The sequence below is a fragment of the Pelophylax lessonae genome (assembly GCF_965119305.1).
Source record: "Pelophylax lessonae genome assembly, chromosome: 10".
In the NCBI taxonomy this organism is placed as follows: Eukaryota; Metazoa; Chordata; class Amphibia; order Anura; family Ranidae; genus Pelophylax; species Pelophylax lessonae.
Genome location: NC_138777.1, coordinates 229,302,044 through 229,325,105, shown reverse-complemented (window position 1 = coordinate 229,325,105; position 23,062 = coordinate 229,302,044). Strand labels below are relative to the sequence as shown.

Here is a 23,062-nt window from a genome sequence, read left to right as displayed (position 1 = left end):
CGCCTGCACCGGAAGTGACGAGCGGGGCCGGTGCATTGATTCCTGGGAGCGATGACGTTCAGCTTCCAGGAGTCATCGCAAGCCGGAAGAGACGGCGCGGGCCGCGGCCTACCGAGGGAGGAAGTGGAAGGAAGGTGAATATATTTTCTTCAATGTCAAGGTAAGTGACCAAAAATAAAAAATTGGGCGCATCCATTTCTTTTTCAGGTGGCCCTTAGCAAGCGGATGGCCCAAAATCAATTATTGCCCCCAGACATTAACCATTTCCCAGCCAGTGTCGTATGCACAGTGTACAGCAAGGGTCTCCAAACTATGGCCCTCCAGTTGTTCAGGAACCACAATTCCCATCATGCCTAGTCTTGTCTGTGAATGTCAGAGTTTTATAATGCCGCAGTTTGAAGATCCCCGTTGTACAGTATTATCACAGATTACTGTATTAGTGCCACTAGCGACGCCAGTGTCAACTAGTGATCCTCCCAGCCGGTGTCTGTTAGTGCCAGATTGCCTATCACCCTGTCACAGTCACAGTACAAGTCGCTGATCACCGCCATTACAGTATAGCGTCTACAGCTGCTTAAACACTTGCCGACCGATTACCGCATATATACCGCGGCAGTGTGGCTCTCCCAGGCTAACCGATGTAGGTATACGTAGGTCGCCTGGTGGCAGCTAGGGGGCGAGCGCGCTCTACTGGCGGCGCGCTCCCGCTCCCGATCGTCAGCGGGGAAGCCGATGCAGCTCAAAAAATAAAAATCGCACAGGTGATCAAATACCACCAAAAGAAAGCTCTATTTGTGGGAAAGGTACAGCGTCGCACAACCGTGCAATTGTCCGTTAAAGTAACGCAGTGCAGATTCGCAAAAAATGGCCTGGTCATTAAGGGGCAAAATCTTCTGGGGCTGAAGTGGTTAAAGTGATTGTAAAGTCTCGTTTTTGTTTTTTATAAAAATAACAAACATATTATATTTCCCTCCTCTGTGCAGTTTGTTTTGCACAGAGCAGCCCGGATCCTCCTCTTCTCAGGTCCCTCTTCGGTGCTCCTGTCCTCCTGTTGAGTGCCCCCACAGCAAGCAGCATGCTATGGGGGCACCCGAGCCGAGTCACAGCTCCCTGTGTCCATTCAGATACAGAGGCACGGTTCAGCCCCGCCCCCTCTCTCTCTCTTCATTGGCTAAATCACTTAGACAGCAGCGGGAGCCAATGGCGCCACTGCTGTGTCTCACCTAATCAGGAGGGAGAGTCCCAGATGGCCGAGGCACTCGTAGACATCGCTGGATCAAGGAGGGGCTCAGGTAAGTATTAGGGGGGCTGAGGGGGGCTGCTGCACACAGAAGGCTTTTTATCTTAAGGCTACGTTCACATGTCAGCGTAGCGATCGCGGGCAGAATCACCGCGATTCTGCCACGATCCGGAAATCATTGCAAATCGCGGGACGCCTGTGCGTTGCCTGTGATTTGCAATACCACCCAAACGCTGTGCGATGTTGCCGCAATTTCCGCCTGCCGAATCGCAGTAACATCGCGCAAAAATAATCGCGGGACGCATGACGCCCCAAAGAAGCTCTTGTACCTTTTTTGGGCGTCATGCTTCCCGCGATTTTTTTTGCGCGATGTTACCGCGATTCGGCAGGCGAAAAATTGCGGCAACATGGCACAGCGTTTGGGGTGCTATCGCAAATCACGGGCAATGCACAGGCGTCCCGCAATTTGCAATGTTTTCCGGATCGCGGGCAGAATCGCTGTGATTCTGCCCGCCATCGCCACCGCTGCTCTTGTACCTTTTTTGGGCGTCATGCGTCCCGCGTTTTTTTTGCGCGATGTTACCGCGATTCGGCAGGCGGAAATTGTGGCAACATCGCACAGCGTTTGGGGTACTATTGCAAATCACGGGCAACGCACAGGCGTCCCGCGATTTGCAATGTTTTCCGGATCGCGGGCAGAATCGCAGTGATTCTGCCCGCCATCGCCACCGCTGCTCTTGTACCTTTTTTGGGCGTCATGCGTCCCGCGTTTTTTTTTGCGCGATGTTACCGCGATTCGGCAGGCGGAAATCGTGGCAACATCGCACAGCGTTTGGGGTACTATTGCAAATCACGGGCAACGCACAGGCGTCCCGCGATTTGCAATGTTTTCCGGATCGCGGGCAGAATCGCAGTGATTCTGCCCACCATCGCTACGCTGATATGTGAACGTAGCCTAATGCATGGAATGCACCTTCTGACTTTACAATTAAACACTGCAATTATAACACAAAATATACCCATATATCCCCTAAAAATATGGTGTATTTTTTACTAAGAGCCGGTTCACATATATTTGATGTCAGACATCGCATGTGATTCGGAGCGCACGGCTCTGCAAATCACATGCGATGTCTGTGCGATATGAATTCACCCGTACAGATTGTATGGCTGAATTTGCATCGCATTCGGACACAACTCGCACAGGACCCTTTTTTTTGGGTCCGCACCAGAATGGAATCACATGGGTGTTCACAACTATGTGATCCGATTTATGTCAGAACTGACAGTTCGCATTGTGATACGCAAACTGATCTGGGGGTGTCGTTAACTTTGTATTGACACCCCCAGAGATTGGCATATGGCAGCGTGAGCTGCCTGCGATTTGAATGCGATGCGGGAACTTGCAGTGGATTCGCAGGGTTCCTGCATCGCATAGGTGTGAACCGGGACTAAACGAAACTATAAAACACACTTTTTTCACTAAGTTGAAATTCAGTGCCACGTTGGTAAAATATTCCACTCTGTATGCAGTATTCTATTCTTATCTTCGGTTATGCTGGTACAAGGTATTTGGACTTTCCAACTGTAAATTTTCAATGACAACATTTGTGTGGTGATAAATATAGAAATAGCGTAAAGTTGACCTTGTAGTAAAAAGCAGGATCTGTTGATATATCTAAGCCCCTCCCCTCTGTAATAAATAGCAGTCGTGTGACAATACTGACTTGAGTGTGAGCTCAAACCATACCTATTACAGGGGTGTTCAAACTACGGCCCTCCAGCTGTTCAGGAACTACAATTCCCATGAGGCATTGTAAATCTCTGACATTCAGGCCCCGTTCACACTGGTCGCCTGACAGGTCGCCGTAGGTCGCCTGCCATAGAGAAGCTGTGGACCCGTTCTAATAGGAGCGACACAAGTCGCTCCGACTTAGAAAAAGGGCTTGGAGCTTCTTTGGGGCGACCCGGAGCGACCTGCATAGACTTCAATGTTATGAAGTCCGTGCCGGCCACTCCGAGGTCGCGGTGTGAGCAGAGCGCCGCAACCTATGAGGTCGCCCCGGCAGAGATGTATAGTAACGAAGTAGAACTACTTAAGTACTGTACTTAAGTACCGAAATGCGGTATCTGTACTTTCCTAGAGTAGAATTTTTTTCTCCTACTTCTACTTTTACTTCACTACATTTTTTCGATGATTTCGATACTTCTACTCAAGTATTTTTTTTTGTGCTGCATAGTTACTCGTTACTTTTAAAAAAATTACCACTGCCAGAACAGTAGATGGCAGGTTGCATAAAGCTCAAAAAAATATGAAATATGAAGTCATATGAAAATAAAGGCTGTGTATAATAAAAGCTGCTATACCAAATCTTTCCAATAAAAAGAAAATATGAAACAAACAAATAAATGGTGCTACAGCGCTTAAAGTGCATCAAGAAAGTACTAACAAACACAGGTTAATCATTTGAATAAATCATTTGAAATAATAAAAAACAATATGATGTTCAAACTTTTGACTTCTTTCTTTAATAACTACATAACACAGTACTTGTACTTTTACTTTCAGTACTTGAGTAGAATTTTTTTTTCAAAACTACTGGTACTTTTTACTTTTAGTACTTAAGTAGCAAATTTTTTGAAAAAACTACTTGCAATACTTAAGTAAAAAAAATGTTGAATACTTTAGTACTTCTACTTAAGTAACTTTTTCTGCGAGCACTTCCACTTCTACTCAAGTCACTTTTTGATCGAGCACTTGTACTTTTACTCAAGTAGAAATTTCGAGTACTTTATACAAGTCTGCGCCCCGGCAAGTAGCGTCGCCCCAGTGTGAACGGGGCCTCACAGACATAACTAGGCATGATGGGAATTGTAGTTCCTGAACAGCTGGAGGGCCATAGTTTGGCTATACACAGAACTCTCTATAGATCACTGAGCGCAGCTATTGCAGAACTACAAGTCCCATCATGCCTCAGCCTTTAAAAGTCTTGGGCCCCCTTTACACGGTTCTTTCCGATCCGATCCGCCTATCAGTTTTTCAGGCGGATCGGATCGGATGCTCCATGCAGCTTTATGGAGCGGCGGATGTCACCCGCTGCTATCCAATACGATCCTGTCTGTGAAATCCCGATGGATGGAAACCCTATTTTCCATCCGCCTGGAGGATCGGATCGGATGAGAACGGACAGGCGGTCAGTTCTCATCCGATCTCCCCATAGAGGAGAGCGGGAATCTGACAGCTCTGTCTCCCCGCCCGCTCCCAATCGTCAGTGGGGAAGCCGATGCACGGGCCGGTGGTTCCGATTGCCGCCTGCCATCCGCGATCGCTCCCCGCTGAGCAGAGATGTAAAATATAAGTAGAACTACTTTACTACTGAAGTACGGAAAGGCGGTATCTGTACTTTCCTAGAGTAGGATTTTTTTCTCCTACTTCCACTTTTACTTCACTACATTTTTTCAATGATTTCAATACTTCTACTCCGATATTTTTTTTTTGTGCTGCATAGTTACTCGTTACTATTATAAAAATTACCACTGCCAGAACAGTAGATGGAAGGTTTCATGAAGCTCAAAACATTGTGTATTATCAGCGCATACGAAAATAAAAGCTACTGTATGTATAAATAAAAGCTGCATTTGAAATAATAAAAAACAATATGATGTTCAAACTTTTGACTTCTTTTTTTAATAACTACATAACACAGTACTTGTACTTTTACTTTCAGTACTTGAGTAGCAAAATTAAAAAAAAAAACTACTTGCAATACTTAAGTACAAAAAATGTTGAATACTTTAGTACTTCTACTCAAGTCACTTTTTGACCGAGCACTTCCACTTCTACTCAAGTCACTTTTTGTTAGAGCACTTGTACTTTTACTCAAGTATGGGTTTCGAGTACTTTATACAACTCTGCCGCTGAGAGAGAAGAACGGTCGGCTGTTGTAAAAACAACCGACCGTTCTTCTCCATGGAAAGATCACCGAGCGCCTGTGATCCTTCTGTAAAGGATCGCATGTCTCTATGATCATTTCTCAAGCCACACCCCCCCCCCACAGTTAGAATCACTCCCCTAGGCTCACATTTAACAACGTGATCACCCGCAATGTTAACCCCTTCCCTGCCAGTGTCATTATTACAGTAACAGTGCATATTTTTAGCACTGATTACTGTAGTAATGTCACTGGTCCCCCCCAAAAAGTGTAAAAAATGTCAGTTAGGGGTCCGATCTGTCTGCCGCAATGTCGCAGTCATGCTAAAAATCGCAGATTGCCGCCATTACTAGTAAAAATAATTTTAAAAAAACAATAAAAATGACAGAAATCTTTCCCGTAGTTAGTAAACGCGATAACTTTTGCGCAAACCAATCAAAATACGCTTATTGCGATTTTTTTTTTTTTTTACCAAAAATATGTAGCAGAAAACAAAATGGCCTAAAATGTTAAAAAAAATTTGATTTTTAATTTTTTTTTTTTTTTTTTGGGGAATGTTATATAAGCAGAATGTGAAATATATATATATATTTTTTTTTTCAGAATTGTCGCTCTTTTTTTGTTTATAGTGCAAAAAATAAAAATCCCACAGGTGATCAAATACCACCAAAAGAAAGCTCTATTTGTGGGGAAAAATAGGACGTAAATTTTGTTTGGGTCTAGCGTCGCACGACCGCGCAATTGTCCCTCAAAATAACGCAGTGCAGAATCGCAAAATATGGCCTGGTCATTAAGCAGGGAAATCCTTCCGGTCCAGAAGTGGTTAACGTTAAAGTACTGGTGTAAAACTGCGGCGGGCGGTCCGGAAGTGGTCAACGTCAAAGTAAAAGCGGGCGGCCTAGAAGTGGTTAAAGTCCCTTTTCCTGCTATTCCAAAAACATAGAGGAACATAGATGTTCTGCTTGGCTTATTCTTAAAGCGCCAGCAGTTGAGCGCCACCTGCAGTGGAGAAAGTAGACTGCACTTGCCTAGAGGAAAGTGGTGAGAAAGCTCAAGCTGCCTAGAGGTGGTGTGAGTCTTTACCGCCCTCCCTGGAAAGGGAATGGTGGATGATGGCCCGGAGGCAATCGATGATCCTGTGGCTAAGTGAATACAGGACCCCAGTGCTGCAGAGGATGACAGTGTGTAGCTTTAAAGAGTAACTCCACTTTTGTTGAAAAAAAAAAAAACCTCCCTCTGGGTGATCTCTGTACATTGCAAGAATTTTAGCATACTTTGTTGCAGATTCCTATCTTTTATTATTTTGAAGAAATAGCTGTTTGTTTGTCTGTGTCCATGTGAATGGGAGTGACTTTATAATTTGCAATCAGCTGCTGCACCTGAAGGGCTCTAATGGGGAACGCGGCAATGTCTGCATCCCTTTAGGAGTATCTCACCAAAAATGTTGCAGGGGATGCCAAAAATCTGACTTGTATCTTAGTGCAGACTTCTGGGAAAATCAGTGAGCCAATCACACAAGCAGGAAATGACGTTTCTGGGGGGTGTGGTCAGTATACATTCTGTGTACAGAGCGCCTCCAGGTGGCCATATTGCATTTTACAGAAAATTATAACAGCTGCAGATTGAAAAGGAAAGGTCATTTATAATAACATTCAATTACAATATGATTTGTGTCACAATTGTATACGCTATATTATTATTTTTTTATTTGCTACTTTTTTTCCCATGAAAGTTGAGTCACCCTTTAAACTCTGGAAGGAGTACAGGCCGCAGTCAGCCTAGATATCCAGTGGATCATTTCTTTGCAGCCAGTTGTAGGGTTTCACAGGTCTGGGGTATTCAATGCTCCCTATCCAAGTTCATCTGTTCCAATAAAATAAAATAAAAAAACAACCCTTAGACTCAGGGCCGGGGACAAGGGGTGGGCAGAAGGGACGGCTGCCCTGTGTACTTTGGTATCATTGGGGGGCGCCACAAGGAGATTGAGGGGGAGGGGATTTGTGTTGAAAGAGAGGGGGAGTGGTGATTTAGGGGGATTTGTGTTGAGAGGGGGGTTGAGGGGCAGAAGATTTGTGCTAGGAGGGGGGATTTAGGTGAAATTTGTGCTTTGAGGTGGAAATTTGAAGTGGGGAAGGAGATTTGTGTTGAAAGAGGGAATTTGAAGGGGGGGGTCTTAATAGTTGTTATTTTGGGGGGATTTGTGTTGGGAGGGGGGTTGGGGGGCAGAAGATGTGTGCTAGGAGGGGGGATTTGGGGGAAATTTGTGCTGAGAGATGGAAATTTGAAGTGGGGGGAGGGTAAGAAGATGTGGACTAGGGGTAAAGGATTTGTGCTAGAGCTTCATCTGTTCCAATAAAATAAAATAAAATAAAAAAACATAAATAGAACCCCTAGAATCAGGGCCGGGACACGGGGTGGGCAGAAGGGACGGCTGCCCTGGGTACTTTGGTATCATTTAAGGTGGGGGGCGCCACAAGGAGGAGGGGATTTGTGTTGAAAGAGGGAATTTGGAGGGGGGAGTGCCAAGAGTGGTGATTTAGTGGGATTTGTGTTGGGAGGGGGTTGAGGGGCAGAAGATTTGTGCTAGGAGGGAGGATTTCGGGTACATTTGTGCTGGGAGATGGAAATTTGAAGTGTGGGGGATAGGGGGGAGATGATGTGTACTAGGGGTAAAGGATATGGGGGAGGGGGGGAGCAAAGATTTGTGCTGAGAGGTGAGATTTCAGCAGGGGGGGGGCGGATTTGTACTTGGAGTGGGGGAATTTATGGTTACGGGATAAGCATGCAGATTAGTGCTCAGTGTTTTTGTGGGGGGGGGGGGGGATTTTTGCTGACACATAATGCTCATACATCTTTGGGGGGGGCGCAGTTTGACATGTTTGCCCTGGGCTCTAGTTGACCTTGTCCCGGCACTGCCTAGATTGTTCTCTGAGCCAGTGGAAGTAAATGGAATAAAGAAAATGCAGCGTGCCTGGCTGTGTTTGCTACATAGGGGGGACTAGGACCACGTTCTCCAGCGGCTCTTTAGAGGGTGCCCTACACTTGAATCAAAATGTAAGGGGGGGGGGGGCACAGTTTAGCTGCGCCCAGTCTGAGTGCCCCTACTGACATAAGACTGGTCAGAGGATTACAAGATCCTTTTATATAAAATAAACTTGCACCATCACCCAAGCCAGGCATGACTGCTTATCCCCCCCCCCCCCTCCAGAACCAAGCCCACACCATATACACTATACAGGTATATCCTGTATATCAGGTGGATCAGGTATATATTACACACACCTGCTGGGGTTCTGCAGAACTCTAGGGCTCAACGTGAGGAGAGTCCCCTCCCCCCGGGGGGGTTCCACCACCATTGCAGTGGGTTTTTATCCACCTAAAGCAAGTTCACATCTATGCAGGGTGCAGTTGCCCTTTTCACACTTGTGCAACCTAAAAGTCGCACGATTGCGCCGCGATTTTGACTGGACTTGAAGCAATGCCTGTGTAATCTTGAGGTCTATAGACCCACAAAACGCATCAAAGTCGTACTGAAGTAGTGCAGGGAATTCTTTGGAGTCACATAGATATAAACGGCACTCATTGGAAATCATGGAGCACGACTTGATGCTGGTGTAATCATGAAGTCTATGGAACTCAAAACGCATCAAAGTCAGACCGAAGTAGTGCAGGGACTACTTTGAAGTCGTTTCGACTTGAAGTCGCACAGATATGAACGGTACTCATTGGAAATCATAAAGTATGACTTGATGCCTGTGTAATCTTGAGGTCTATAGACCTCAAAAGGCATCAAAGTCGGACCACAGTAGTGCAGGAACTACATTAAAATCACTGTGACTTGAAGTCGCACAGATATGAACGACTTGGCATTGGAAATTACGTGGGTACGACTTGTAATGCGACTTTGCAGTCTCAAGTCGCAGGACAAGTCGCAGAAAAGTGAAAGGGGCCATAAGCTGGACAGAGGTGGGTAGAAAATCGTTGGAAAAAATCATTGGAAACGCCGGATCGTTTCTACATGTCAGCTGGCTCATATCGATTCTCGAAATGCAAAGATTTCTGACAATGAGGGTCCTTTCACACGAACGATCCGATCCGTCTGTCAGGCGGACCTGATTGGATGCTTCATGCAGCCCTATGGGGCAGCGGATGTCAGACACCCGCTGCTATCCGCTTCCAATCCTATCCGTGAAATCCGGACGGATGGAAACCCTATTTTACATCCGTCCACCGGATCGGATTGGATCGGATCGGATGAGAACGGGACAGGCAGTCCATTCTCATCGGATTCCCCCATAGAGGACATCGGGGATCTGACAGCTCCCGTCTATGCACACAGAGCGGAGACAGAGATGTCATCTTCCTGCTCAGCGGGGATCGGTGGATCCATCCGCCGCTGAGCACAATGGACTCCGTCGGCGGATGCGGACTGCGTGAAAGGACTAGAGATCGAGCGATTATCGGCAACACCGAAATATCGGGTGCCGATATGCATTTTCCCCGATATATCTGTATCGGCGTTTGGATTTGCTGATATTGCCGATATTTCAGGAAAGTGCTGTACCGGAGTGATGCCTGCAGGTAGAGGCATCACCCCAGTACTGGTGTCCATAGCCGACGGTCGGCTGTCTTGTAATGACAACTGATGCGGCTGAGAAGCCGCTCGGGTGTCATTACAAAGAGCGGGAGGGACCTCCCCCCCCCCCCCCCCCCCCCCCGCTGCCTTCCACGGCTCGCCCGGATCTCCTATCCCACCGGGAGACCTGGGCATCCTACCTGCACCGCCGCTGCGGCCGAAGGGAAGACCCAATCAAAGCTGCATGTCTGTGCATTGCAAATTCAGCCATACAGATTGTATGACTGAATTTGCATCGCATCAAACCAAAGTCGCACAGGACCCTTTTTTTGGTTCACTACTATGCGATCCGATTCCTGTCCGAACTGACACTGCGATATGAGAACTGATCTGGGGGTGTCGTTAACTTTGTATTGACACCCCCCGGCGATACGCATATGGCAGTGTGAACTGCCTGCGAGTTAAGTGCGAGGCGGGATTTGCAGGGTTCCCGAATCGCATATGTGTGAACCGGCACTCATACATTGAAGCCAAACTCCAGCTCACACTTTAGAAGCAGTTTACAACAAACAGTTTTTTTTTTCCCTTTTGGGATAAAGATTTTACATAAATAAATAAATAGAAGCTGCTCATTAAGGCCCCGTTCACATTGCCGCGATCCAACTTGGGGGGGCGACCTCCGAGGTCGCGGTGCGAGCAGCACGCCGCGACCTCGGAGCGGCCGCCACGGACTTCATAACATTGAAGTCTATGGCGGTCGCCTCCGGGTCGCCCCAAAGAAGCTCCGGACCCTTTTTCTAAGTCGGAGCGACTTGTGTCGCTCCTATTAGAACGGGTCCGCAGCTTCCCTATGGAAGGCGACCTACGGCGACCTGTGAGACGACCAGGTCGCCTCACAGGTCGCCTTAGTGTGAACGGGGACTTAAGGCACCCCTTTCAGTGGTAAATTATTTGTCTCATCCTCTCATCCCCCTAACTGCTACATCTGCTGGATACCTTGTTCTGTAGAAAAACAACAGACTTACTGGCAGGATCACCAGATGAAAAAAAAAGAAAGAAAGGAAAACAAAAAAGAAAACGAATGCAGCCGTCACATCTAAGAATTGGTAAACTGCAATATAATTAATGGTTGCTTTTGGGTTTAACTTCTTCATGCCGAAAGGCGGCTCCAGCGTGGACCTAAATTGTTGGGAGGGCGTCCATTTACATCCTCCTGTGCATGAGCTGCCTGCTCGCACCCTGCGGGGAGCGCGCAAATCGCTCTGTGATCAGCGAGTCCATGAGACTCGGCTGATCACAGACCGGAGTAAGGGACCGATCCCGGCCCCCTTACCACGTGATCAGCTGTCAGCCAATGATAGCAGATCACGTGATGTATACAGCAGCCGGCGATCAGCTTTTTTTTTTTTCTCCTCATGCTATCAGCAGCTGCTGTCAGAGGGACATCGATTCCGAAGAGGAAGAGCAACTGTGACCACCAGTGCCACCTACCAGTGCACACCAGTGCCCACCAGCGCCACCTACCAGTGCAGGTCAGTGCTACCTACCAGTGCCCACCAGTGCCACCTATCAGTGCCCCATCATCAGTGCTGCCTATCAGTGTCACCTACCAGTGCCTATCATTGCGCATCAGTGCCACCTATTAGTGCCCATCAGTGCCCATGAGTGTCACCCATTAGTGCCCATCAGTGTCACCTATTAGTGCCCTTCAGTGCCACTTATCAGTGCCTATCAGTTTTGCCTATCAGTGCCCATCAGTGCAGCCTATCAGTGCCCATCAGTGAAGATATCAGTGCCCATCAGTGCAGCCTATCAGGGCCCATCAGTACAATTATTAGTGCCCTTCAGTGCCCATGAGTGTCACCTATTAGTGCCCATCAGTGTCACCTGTTAGTGCCCTTCAGTGCCACTTATCAGTGCCCATCAGTTTTGCCCATCAGTGCCCATCAGTGAAGCCTATCAGTGCCCATCAGTGCAACCTATCAGGGCCCATCATTACTATCTATTTTTAGTGCCCTTCAGTGGCCATGAGTGTCATCTATTAGTGCCCATCGGTGTCACCTGTTAGTGCCCTTCAGTGCCACTTATCAGTGCCCATCAGTTTTGCCTATCAATGCCCATCCGTGCAGCCTATCAGTGCCCATCCGTGCAGCCTATCAGTGCCCATCAGTGAAGCCTATCAGAGCCTATCAGTGCAGCCTACTAGTGCCCATTATTATTATTATATAGGGTTTATATAGCGCCGACAGTTTACGCAGTGCTTTACAACTTGAGGGTAGACAGTACAAATACAATACACTTTAATACAGTAGGAATCAGAGGGCCCTGCTCGTTAGAGCTTATAATCTAATACAGTGCAGCTTATCAGTGCAGCCTATCAGTGCCCATCAGGGCAGCCTATCAGTGCCTATCAAGGCCCATCAGTGCCACCTCATCAGTGCACATCAATGAAGGAGAAAAATTACCTGTTTGCAAAATGTTAGAACAAACTTAAAAAACTTTTTTTTTCCAAAATTTTCTGTTTTTTTTTCGTTTGTTCGGCAAAAAATAAAACCCCCAGTAGTGATTAAATACCACCAAAAGGAAGCTCTGTTTGTTTGAAAACAAATGATAAAAATTTAATTTGGGTACAATGTTGTATGACTGCGCATTTGTCGTTCAAAGTGTGAGAGCGCTGATAGCTGAGAATTGGCCTGGGCAGGAAGGGGGTAAAGTGCCCGGTAAGCAAGTGGTTAATAACACTGTCAATAGATGAGATATTTATCATTTCAAAATGTACGTTTTGTGTGATAATTACAGGACAGGTGAACCGCTATTTCCCTTACCTCTCTGTCTTTTTCCAGCAGAGATGACCCCGGGTCGCCAGCAACTTGCAAGCCGAGGAGCAGAGACGATATCTTCGGAGAGGGAGCGCATAACGCCGCGCACTTTCAGGTTGTCAAAACTCTTTCTAGGTCACGGCAATGTTCGGGAATCAATAAGTGTCTTTATGTCGTTTGTGAAATCCAAGAACAGGAATCCCTTCAGCCGCTCACGAACGAATTCCTGGTCGCTGTGCCTGCCCTGGCATGGGCACGGTGGCGCTGTGTTAGATCCCGCGCTGCCTTCGTAAGGGGGGTGAGCTCCTCGTCCGAATAGATCTCTGACACCCGCCGGCTGCAGCTTATTGAAGACGGGAGCCCTGGATCATTAAAGAGAATTCCTCGCTGCTACTCTGCCTAAACCTGTCTGGCAGCTTCCAAGCCATGTCCTTCCAAGTTAAACACATTGGTCCCTCTGCCTTTTGTCTTCGCTAAAAATTAACTCCTTGCATAATAGTCGCTGTGCCAAGCCGAGAGCTCTGGATCACAGTGTTCGCTCCGTGTCATCCATGATAGAACGTTAAAGTGACACGAAACCATATCCCTATCCTCCAAAAATAACCTATCCATATCCGCTACCTAAAGGGTAACTCCACTTTCATGGGGAAAAAAAATAGCAATTAAAAAAATAACAAAAGCATATACTGTACAATCCATATATATCCAATATATATATGTTTCTATATGTATCCAATCCATGTGTATCCGTATCAATATGCATCCAATATATATGTTTCTATATGTATCCATATCAATATGTATCCAATATATATGTTTCTATATGTATCCAATCCATGTGTATCCGTATCAATATGTATCCAATATATATATTTCTATATGTATCCAATCCATATGTATCCATTTTAATATCTATCCAATATACCGTATTTACTGTGTATATATAGTATATATATATATATATATATATATTAGAGATCGACTGATTATCGGCAAAGTCGATATGCACTTTCCCTGAATCGGCCCCTGAGGTTACCAATATTGCCGATATTTCAGGAAAGTGCTGTACCGGAGTGATGCCTGCAGCTAGAGACATTACCCCGGTACCGCCGTCCATAGCCGACGGTCGGCTGTCTTGTAATGACAACCGATGCGGCTGAGAAAGCTGCTCGGCGGTCAATACAAGGAACGGGAAGGGACGTCCCCCCCCCCCCTCCCGCCGCCACCTTTCTCGGCTCGCCCGGGTCTCCCGTCCCACCGGGCAACCAGCCTGCACCGCCGCCGAAGAGAAGACCCGATCAAAGCCGCAAAGCAGATCCCTCCACAAGAGTATCTGTAAAAAAAAAAATTTAATGTACGAAAATATCGGCCGATACCAATATGCAATGACCAAAATATTAATTTACAATCGGCAATAAAAAAAAGATATATCGGTCGATCACTAATATATATATACACACACACACACTATATCACCAAAAGTATTGGGACTCCTGCCTTTACATGCAAATTACGGTAACTTTTATGGCACCCCAGCCTTAAGCTGGATACATTTTTTTTTGTCCGATTTCCTTTAGATTTACCTTCAACTATGTAGTGCAAGGGCCTGCCTAATTGCATACAAATTGAAAGTGTTTAGGTTTGACCTCATATTATATGGTTTTGGTAAATCTAAAGGAAAAAAATCTAAAGAGAATTGTATAGTGTGTATCCAGCTTTAGTCCGTAGGGTTCAATATTGAGTTGGCCCTCCCTTTGCAGCTATAAGAGCTTCAACTTTTCTGGGAAGGCTGTCCGCAAGGTTTAGGAGTGTGTCTATGAGAATGTTTGAGCACATTTGTGAGGTCAGGCATGGGTGTTGGACAAGAAGGCCTGGCTTGCAGTCTCCGCTCTAATTTATCTCAAAAGTGTTCTATCTGGTTGAGGTCAGGACTCTGTGCAGGCCAGTCAAGTTCCTCCACTCCAAACTCCCTCATCCATGTCCTTGCTTTGTGCACTGGTCTCAATCATTTGGTGGAGGGGGGATTATGGTGTGGGGTTCTTTTTCAGGGCTTGGGCTTGGCCCCTTAGTTCCAGTGAAGGGAACTTTTAAGGCGTTAGCATACCACCCTTTGCAGCTATAACAGCTTCAACTCTTCTGGGAAGGCTGTCCACAAGGTTTAGGAGTGTGTCTATGGGAATGTTTGACCATTCTTCCAAAAGCGCATTTGTGAGGTCAGGCACAGGTGTTGGACAAGAAGGCCTGGCTTGCAGTCTCCGCTCTAATTTATCTCAAAAGTGTTCTATCTGGTTGAGGTCAGGACTCTGTGCAGGCCAGTCATGTTCCTCCACCCCAAACTCACTCATTCATGTCTTTATGGACCTTGCTTTGTGCTCTGGTCCCAATCATTTGGTGTAGAGGTGATTATGGTGTGGGGTTGTCTTTCAGGGGATGGGCTTGGCCCCTTAGTTCATATGAAGGTAAATTTTAAGGCGTCAGCATACCGCCCTTTGCAGCTCTAACAGCTTCAATTCTTCTGGGAAGGCTGTCCACAAGGTTTAGGAGTGTGTCTATGGGAATGTTTGGTGGAGGAGCGAATTACGGTGTGGCGTTGTCTTTCAGAGGTTGGGCTTGGCCCCTTAGTTCCAGTGAAGGAAACTCTTAAGGCGTCAGCATACCAAGACATGTTGGACAATTTCATGCTCCCAACTTTGTGGGAACAGTTTGGTGATGGCCCCTTCCTGTTCCAACATGACTGCGCACCAGTGCACAAAGCAAGGTCCATAAAGACATGGATGAGCGAGTTTTGGGTGAAAGAACTTGACTTGTCCTGACCTCAACCCAATACCTTTGGGATGAATTAGAGCGGAGACTGCGAGCCAAGCCTTCTCGTCCAACATCTGCGCCTGACCTCACAAATGCGTTTCTGGAAGAATGGTCAAACATTCCCATAGACACACTCCTAAACCTTGTGGACAGCCTTCTCAGAAGAGTTGAAGCTGTTATATGAATATTTGACCATTCTTCCGCAAGCGCATTTGTGTGTTCAGAGTTCATAGAAGAGGTCCACGGAACTTTCAAGATTTGAAGACTGTTTGTGTGGAAGAATGTGCCAAAATCACAGTTGAGCAATGCATGTGTAACCGGGAGCGGACTACGATTACCTGACATTGCAGACTTGTCCTCCAATTCTTCAGACTGTTTCTCTATCCCTCTGGTGTTGGGCTCAGAGTATCTGCATCACATGTCTGAGCCTAGAGAGGAGCATCGTGGGAACTGTAGTCCTTTGTGCAGCCATCGCTGAACTGTTGAACTATTCATGAACTACACCTCCCAGCAGGCCATGTTCTCTGGGGGAGAATTATGGGAGAGGCTTTAAAAGGATCTGCCAACCAGGCCAAAGCTCTTTGTTTCCCAGGGTCCATCAAGTGAGCCTCTCGAGATAGAGGAGCCCCTGAGATACCATCCCCTCCGATAGGAATTGGAGGGGTTAAACAGGAACCAGCTGACATCCCCGAGGTACAAGATTTAAGGGAAGACCTAGACCCTCCAATCCAATACACAAGAAGGAATGGCACCCCTAAGAGTTTGGAAGAACCACAGCCTGGCTGTAGTCATTGGGGAATGACTCATAAACCTGAAACCTTAGATAATGTGCATTAAAGACTTAGATGGAAAATCCGTCCGCCTAAGAGACTATCATAGGATACTCTTGGGGAAAGCTCTGACAAACTCTTTCCTACTGCTCAACACACCAGCCAAGTGGCAGCTTCTTCTACTGAACCTTTGGTGGAGGATGACCCTGTACCACCCTCTGACACTACTAGGTGGGCCACTAACCTCTTGCTGGCCTGTTACCAAAATGATTTAACTTTGTCTGATGATCTGTAAAGTCTGCTGTTAGAGAACCCCTCTATCAGTCAGCTGCTTGCTACTGTGGGCTTTGGTTAGCTTTAGTTCTAGAACAGAGGGCCTACATTCTGAATGCGAAGGTAGAATTTACCCTGGACTATGTTTGGGTGTTGATGGAATGGCAAGAAAATATACCTGTCAGTTTCTGGGAGGAAGAGGTACACCTAACGGAGGGGGTAAATGCCCGAGTGATCCCGCTGCGATCAGGAAATGCAGCTGAAGGGCAACCGCAACCGCAATATGGTGTGGGGAATGCAGGACCAGGTGGTGCGGATTTCTGTGGAGCCAGGGCTCCCCCCCCCCCCCCCCCATTCATTCTAAACGGACACGAGCCAGCTAGTTGAGAGTCTGGTGAAAAATGTCTCCGCCCCTGCAAACCAAGGGTACAGAAAACTCTGCTTCTTCTCAGGGAAAATATCAACCCCTGCTGGATAGTAGGACTTTGAGACATGGATGAGTCAGGCCACTCAGGCAGTAGAAGAATGGAGCGTGCCAGAAGCTGTGAAGAGGCAGCGGCTTAGTGAAAGACTAAAGCCTCGTACACACGCAACGATTGTTGGCCGTGAATTTTCGGCCAACGTCCGATCGGCCGATTGTCGGCTTGTTAGTATGATGCTTCCGACAACCGACTGCGACTTTTCGGCTGAACAAAATCTGGTGTGCAGGCTATAAAATTTTTGTTGGCCGTCAAAAGAATGGCCGATTGTTCTTCAGTCAGTACAGATTTCGACAGACAAAAATCTGATGAGCAAGACTGGGCATGCTCAGAGAAGAAAAAACACAGGAAAAGTAGACCAGCACATGACATCACTTCTGAAGTTGGTTTTTGTTGGCCGATAAAATTCGCATGCAGTCTAGAGCACATTTCAACCAACACAACAACACTGGACAAAAGACGGCCGATCGGTCGGCCAACAATCGTTGTGAGTGTACGAGGCTTTAGATGTCTAGCAGCTGAAGTGATCCGTAATTTACAGATGGAAAAGAAGGATTGTGTAGCTATAGATTACATAGAAGCTCTGTCTGCTTTTTTTTCAGAAGGGTAGAGAAGAAGACCTCAGATCTTTTGTACAAGTTCAACCACACCCACCAGCAAAGAGGTGCAACATCTACACATGTGGGACACCCAACATGAATTATTCATCCAAAGCATGTACACCTTTGCAGACTGGTACTGGCTAGTATTGCAATGTTTATCTCCCTCACTCAGCTCATGTGACCACAGTACTGATAGAGAAGGACAGGGGAGGGGCAAATAAGGATGCCATGCAGACACCCAATGTCCTCCCTATCAACTGATGACTTCATTAATTGTTAGGACTCAGATGGCTGGAAGGTTGTAATGGTGCAAAATAAAAACCTGTGAAATTGTGTAACTAAAAGGCAAGCTTGGTCTACCTGCTGGCTTGTATATACATTTTGGGCAATTTTTAGTCATTTACCCAAGGCACCCCTGAAGAAACCTGAAGGCACCCCAAAAAAAGGATGGTCAGCCCCATACTTAAAAAGCCCTCACTGGACCCAACCGATCTTAACAACCTATGCCCTATTTCCTTGCTCCCCTTTTCATCCAAACTCCTCGAACGTCTAGTCTACAACCAACTGTGCGACCACCTTGCTGAGAATAGCCTCCTTGATCCCCTTCAGTCTGGATTTCGGCCTCAACACTCCACTGAAACTTCTCTCCTAAAACGGACAAACAATCTACTAATGGCCAAAACCAATGGACACTATTCTGTACTCCTACTCCTTGACCTTTCTGCTTCCTTTGATACGGTTGTCCATCCCCTCCTCCTCAAAAAACTCCATGCCTTTGGTCTCCGTAACTGTACTCTTCACTGGTTATCTTCCTACTTATCCAAACCGCACCTTTAGCGTTATGCACAATTCTACTTCCTCCTCTCCTCTTCCCTTCTCTGTTGGGGTCCCCCAAGGCTCTGTTCTTGGATCCCTCCTATTTTCAATGGACACCTCCTCTCTGAGTCAGCTGATAGCCTCCCACGGCTTCCAATACCATCTCTATGCTGACGATACCCAAATCTATCTATCCACCCCTCAGCTCACTCCCTCAGTCTCCTCACGTATCACTAATTTACTATCAGATATATCGGTCTGGATGTCACACCACTTCCTCAAACTCAATCCATCCAAAACTTGTAATCCCCGCATGCCAAGGTCCTAGGTGTTGTCCTGGACTCTGAACTCTCCTTCAAACCCCACATCCAATCGCTGTCCAAATCTTGCCGCCTCAACCTCCGCAACATCTCCAAAATACGCCCCTTTCTAACCAAAGATACAACAAAACTCCTAGTTCACTCCCCGGTCATCTCGCGCCTCGACTACTGCAATTCCCTTCTCATTGGCTTACCTCTACACAGACTCCTCCCCCCTTCAATCCATCATGAATGCTGCCGGCAGACTCATCCACCTTACCAATCGCTCAGTGTCCGCTGCTCCTCTCTGTCAATCCCTCCACTGGCTTCCGCTCACCCAACAAATTAAATTCAAAATACTTACAACATCTTACAAAGCAATCCACAGGTTAGCCCCCAGCTACATCACTAGTCTAGTCTCAAAATACCAACCTAATCGCTCTCTTCGTTCCTCTCAAATCCTCCTGCTTTCTAGCTCCCTCGTCACCTCTTCCCATGCTCGGCTCCAGGACTTTTCCAGAGCCTCTCCAATCCTATGGAACTCCTTACCCTTATCTGTCTGATAATCTCCTACTCTTTTAGCTTTTATGCGATCTCTGAAAACCCTCCTTTTCAGAGAAGCCTATCCTACCCACACCTAACAAATATACCTCCATCTTCTTCATCAGCCCATCCCCCACGGTTATTGCCTTTTGTTTCACTTGACCCTCCATTCTAGACTGTAAGCTCTAACGAGCAGGGCCCTCTAGTTTCTCCTGTATTGAATTGTATTGTAACTGTATTGTCTTCCCTCACATTGTAAAGCGCTGCGCAAACGGTTGGCGCTATATAAATCCTGTATAATAATAATAAATAGTTTGCTGTTATAAGGTGTAAAGCGCCACTTTTTTTTTTTACATGGTATTTCGACACACTTATACCGATGGGACAGGAGGAAGTGCGACTTTCTCCACTAAACTCAAGATTTGCACATCAGATTGCATGAATTTGGGAGCAACAAAGGGGCTCCATCGGCTAGGAGACACCTGTAAGTGCATGCTTTAAAAATCGGTTTGCTGTTTCACAGGATTAGTGACCTCACAGTTTTACTTTATTTATTAAAATACATCCAATGTCTTCCCAATGAGATGGGAAGGAAGATTGGGCTTATTTATTTAAAGGGTAACTCCACTTTCCTGGGGAAAAAAAACAGCAAATAAAGAAAAAACAATATAGCGTATACAATTGCGACACAAATCATATTGTAATTGAATGTTATTAAAGATGACCTTTCCTTTTCAATCTGCAGCTGTTGTAATTTTCTCAAAATGCAATGCAATATGGCCGCCTGGAGCTGTTCTGTACATAGAATGTATACTGACCACACCCCCAGAAACATCATTTCCTGCTCGTGTGATTGGCTCACCAATTTTCCCAGAAGTCTGCACTAAGATACAAGTCAGATTTCTGGCATCCCCTGCAACACAAATGTCATTTTCGTTGAGATACTCCCAATAGGAACACGTCTCAAGGGATGCAGGCTCAGTAGCTTTCCTCATTAGTGCCCTGCAGCTGCCACAGCTGATAGATACATATGAAACCACTCCCATTTGGCCCACTCAGCACAGAGGAACAAACAATGATTTCTTCAGGATAACAAAAGGTAGAAATCTGCAACAAAGTTTATTACAATCCCTGCAATGTACAGAGATCACCCAGAGAGGGAGGTGTTTTTTTCTCAACAAAAGTGGAGTTATGCTTCAACTTCCTCAAATGTTGTGTTTTTTTTTTTTTTTTTCAGAGACCATTCCTGAATGGGATCATGCCATTGACTCCCACCACATTCCTGCGGCATTCCGAATCTCGCCCAGGGCTGGTGACATGAATAGGAAAAGCAGTGACCAAACTCAGTGGGCTGTTAGTTTGTATTTTGTCCATATCCAAGAAAATAATGGGATCTTATTTATAAAGCAAGGCGCACATCACTGAGGTCAGACAAGATACATGCCAGCTGATTTTAGTTATCTTGTTTAGAGAAGATGTAGTGTATGGATGGCCACACATGGGTCATATTTTGAAAGTATTTTCTTTCGAAAATCTAATCTAAGAATTTTCGTTCTAATTTTGCACCATTATTGGGCCGCAGCAATGGCCGATTTTCATGCGGTCATTGAAATTGAGTGTTCGGCCATGTTGGAAATTTTTTTTAAAAAAGGAACAATTTTCTAATCAGCGCTATATAAGAACCTGAAATAAAATAAATAATCAATAATGGGAGAATAGTGTGAGAAATATAATCGATAAAGAAATGCGCATGTGAAAGAAAAGAAAATTCTCGGAAAGAAAACAAGGTTCCCAGCCACAAAAATTATTTTCTGTAGCAATATGGGGTGAAATTGAAGGCTTGGTTGGTCGAATTTCGAAATTAACCACTTTAGCCCTGGAAGATTTTGCTGCTCAATGACCAGGCCACTTTTTTCAACTTGGCACTGCGTGACTTTAACTGACAATTACGCGGTCATGCAATGCTGTAACCAAACGAAATTTACGTCCTTTTTTTCCCACAAACAGAGCTTTCTTTTGGTGGTATTTGATTACCTCTGTGCTTTTTATTTTTTGCGATATTAATAAAAAAAGAGCCAAAATTTATCCAATATATTTAATTTTTGTCATACAGTGGGTACGGAAAGTATTCAGACCCCCTTAAATTTTTCACTCTTTGTTATATTGCAGCCAGGGTTCTGGTCCTCCCAAACGTCTTCCATTTGAGGATTATGGAGGCCACTGTGCTCTTAGGAACCTTAAGTGCAGCAGAAATCTTTTTGTAACCTTGGCCAGATCTGTGCCTTGCCACAATTCTGTCTCTGAGCTCTTCAGGCAGTTCCTTTGACCTCATGATTCTCATTTGCTCTTACATGCATTGTGATCTGGAAGGTCTTATATAGACAGGTGTGTGGCTTTCCTAATCAAGTCCAATCAGTATAATCAAACACAGCTGGACTCAAATGAAGGTGTAGAACCATCTCAAGGATGATCAGAAGAAATGGAAAGCACCTGAGTTAACTACTTGCCATCCGCGCTACAGCCTATATACGGCTGCAGCGCGGACTCGAATTTTCGGGAGGCCGTTTTTAAACAGCCTCCCAGTGACACGCCCCCCGCGCGCTCCCGCGAGCGCGCAGCGGGGAGAATCTGTGTCGGCCGTGTCCCTTGGACACGGCCGATCACAGATCGTGGTGAATGGCCAATCACAGCGGCCATTCACCACGTGATCGGATCATCCAATGAGAGATGATCTCATATGTAAACATATGAGATCATCTCTCATCGCCGGCGCTCCTTCCTCACACGGAGCCTGCAGTGTGAGGAAGGAGGGAGAGCTGCACAGCGCCAGGGACAAAGAGACATGTAATCAGGGCACTGATCACCAGTGCCCTGATTACTACAAGGTAAAAAACATACACAGTGCCCCCCCATCAGTGCCCACAGTGCCCGCCATCAGTGTCCCCATCAATGCCCACAATCAGTACCCATAGTGCTGCCAGTCAGTGCCCATCAGTGCCTGCTCATCTAGGCACTGATAAGCACTGACTGGCAGCACTATGGGCACTGAGTGTGGGCACTGATGGTGCTGCCCATCAGTGCTCATCAGTGCTGCCCATCAGTGCCACCTGTCATTGTCCATCAGTGCCATCCGCCAGTGCCCATCAGTGCCGCCTCTCAGTGCCCAGCAGTGCCGCCCGCCAGTGCCGCCTCTCAGTGCCCAGCAGTGCCACCTCAGTGCCCAGCAGTGCCACCTCTCAGTGCCCAGCAGTGCCACCTATCAGTGCTCATCAGTGCCGCCTATCAGTGCTCATCAGTGCCCCCTATCAGTGCCCCCTATCAGTGCCACCTATCAGTGCCACCTATCAGTGCCGCCTATCAGTGCTCATCATTGCGGCATATTAGTACCTCCTCATCAGTGCCCATAAGTGCCACCTCATCAGTGCCCATAAGTGCCGCCTCATCAGTGCCCATCAGTGCAGCCTATCAGTGCCCATCAGTGCCGCCTCATCAGCGCCCTTCAGTGAAGGAGAAAAATTTATTTTCAAAATTTACTCACAGAAAATAAGAAAAACTTTTTTTTTTTTTTCAAAATTTTCTGTTTTTATTCTTTTTTTTTGTAAAAAATAAAAAACCCAGAGATGATTAAATACCACCAAAAGAAAGCTCTATTTGTGTGAAAAAAATGATAAAAATTTCAAATGGGTACAGTGTAGCATGACCGCGCAATTGTCAGTCAAAGTGTGACAGCGCTGAAAGCTGAAAATTGGCCTGGATGGGAAGGGTGTTTAAGTGCACAGTAGGCAAGTGGTTAAATATATGAGTGTCACAGCAAAGGGTCTGAATACTTAGGACCATGTGATATTTCAGTTTTTCTTTTTTAATAAATCTGCAACAATGTCAACAATTCTGTGTTTTTCTGTCAGTAT

General features: G+C 46.2%; 1 protein-coding gene across 2 annotated transcripts in view; it reads right to left on the bottom strand.

Annotated features, from left to right (window-relative positions):
- Positions 1-13,208, bottom strand: part of NFAT5 (nuclear factor of activated T cells 5) — a 195,272-nt gene extending 182,064 nt beyond the window's left edge. Inside the window, exons 1-2 of one of the 2 annotated variants that reach the window (XM_082270028.1) lie at positions 13,140-13,208; positions 12,574-13,105 (exon numbers count right to left, since the gene is read on the bottom strand). In XM_082270028.1, coding sequence (XP_082126154.1) covers positions 12,574-12,664 — 91 coding nt within the window. In that variant the 5' untranslated portion in view covers positions 12,665-13,105; positions 13,140-13,208. The remainder of the gene's footprint in view (positions 1-12,573; positions 13,106-13,139) is intronic. The other variant, XM_082270026.1, reaches the window with a different exon arrangement.
- Between the last annotated feature and the right edge of the window lie 9,854 nt (positions 13,209-23,062).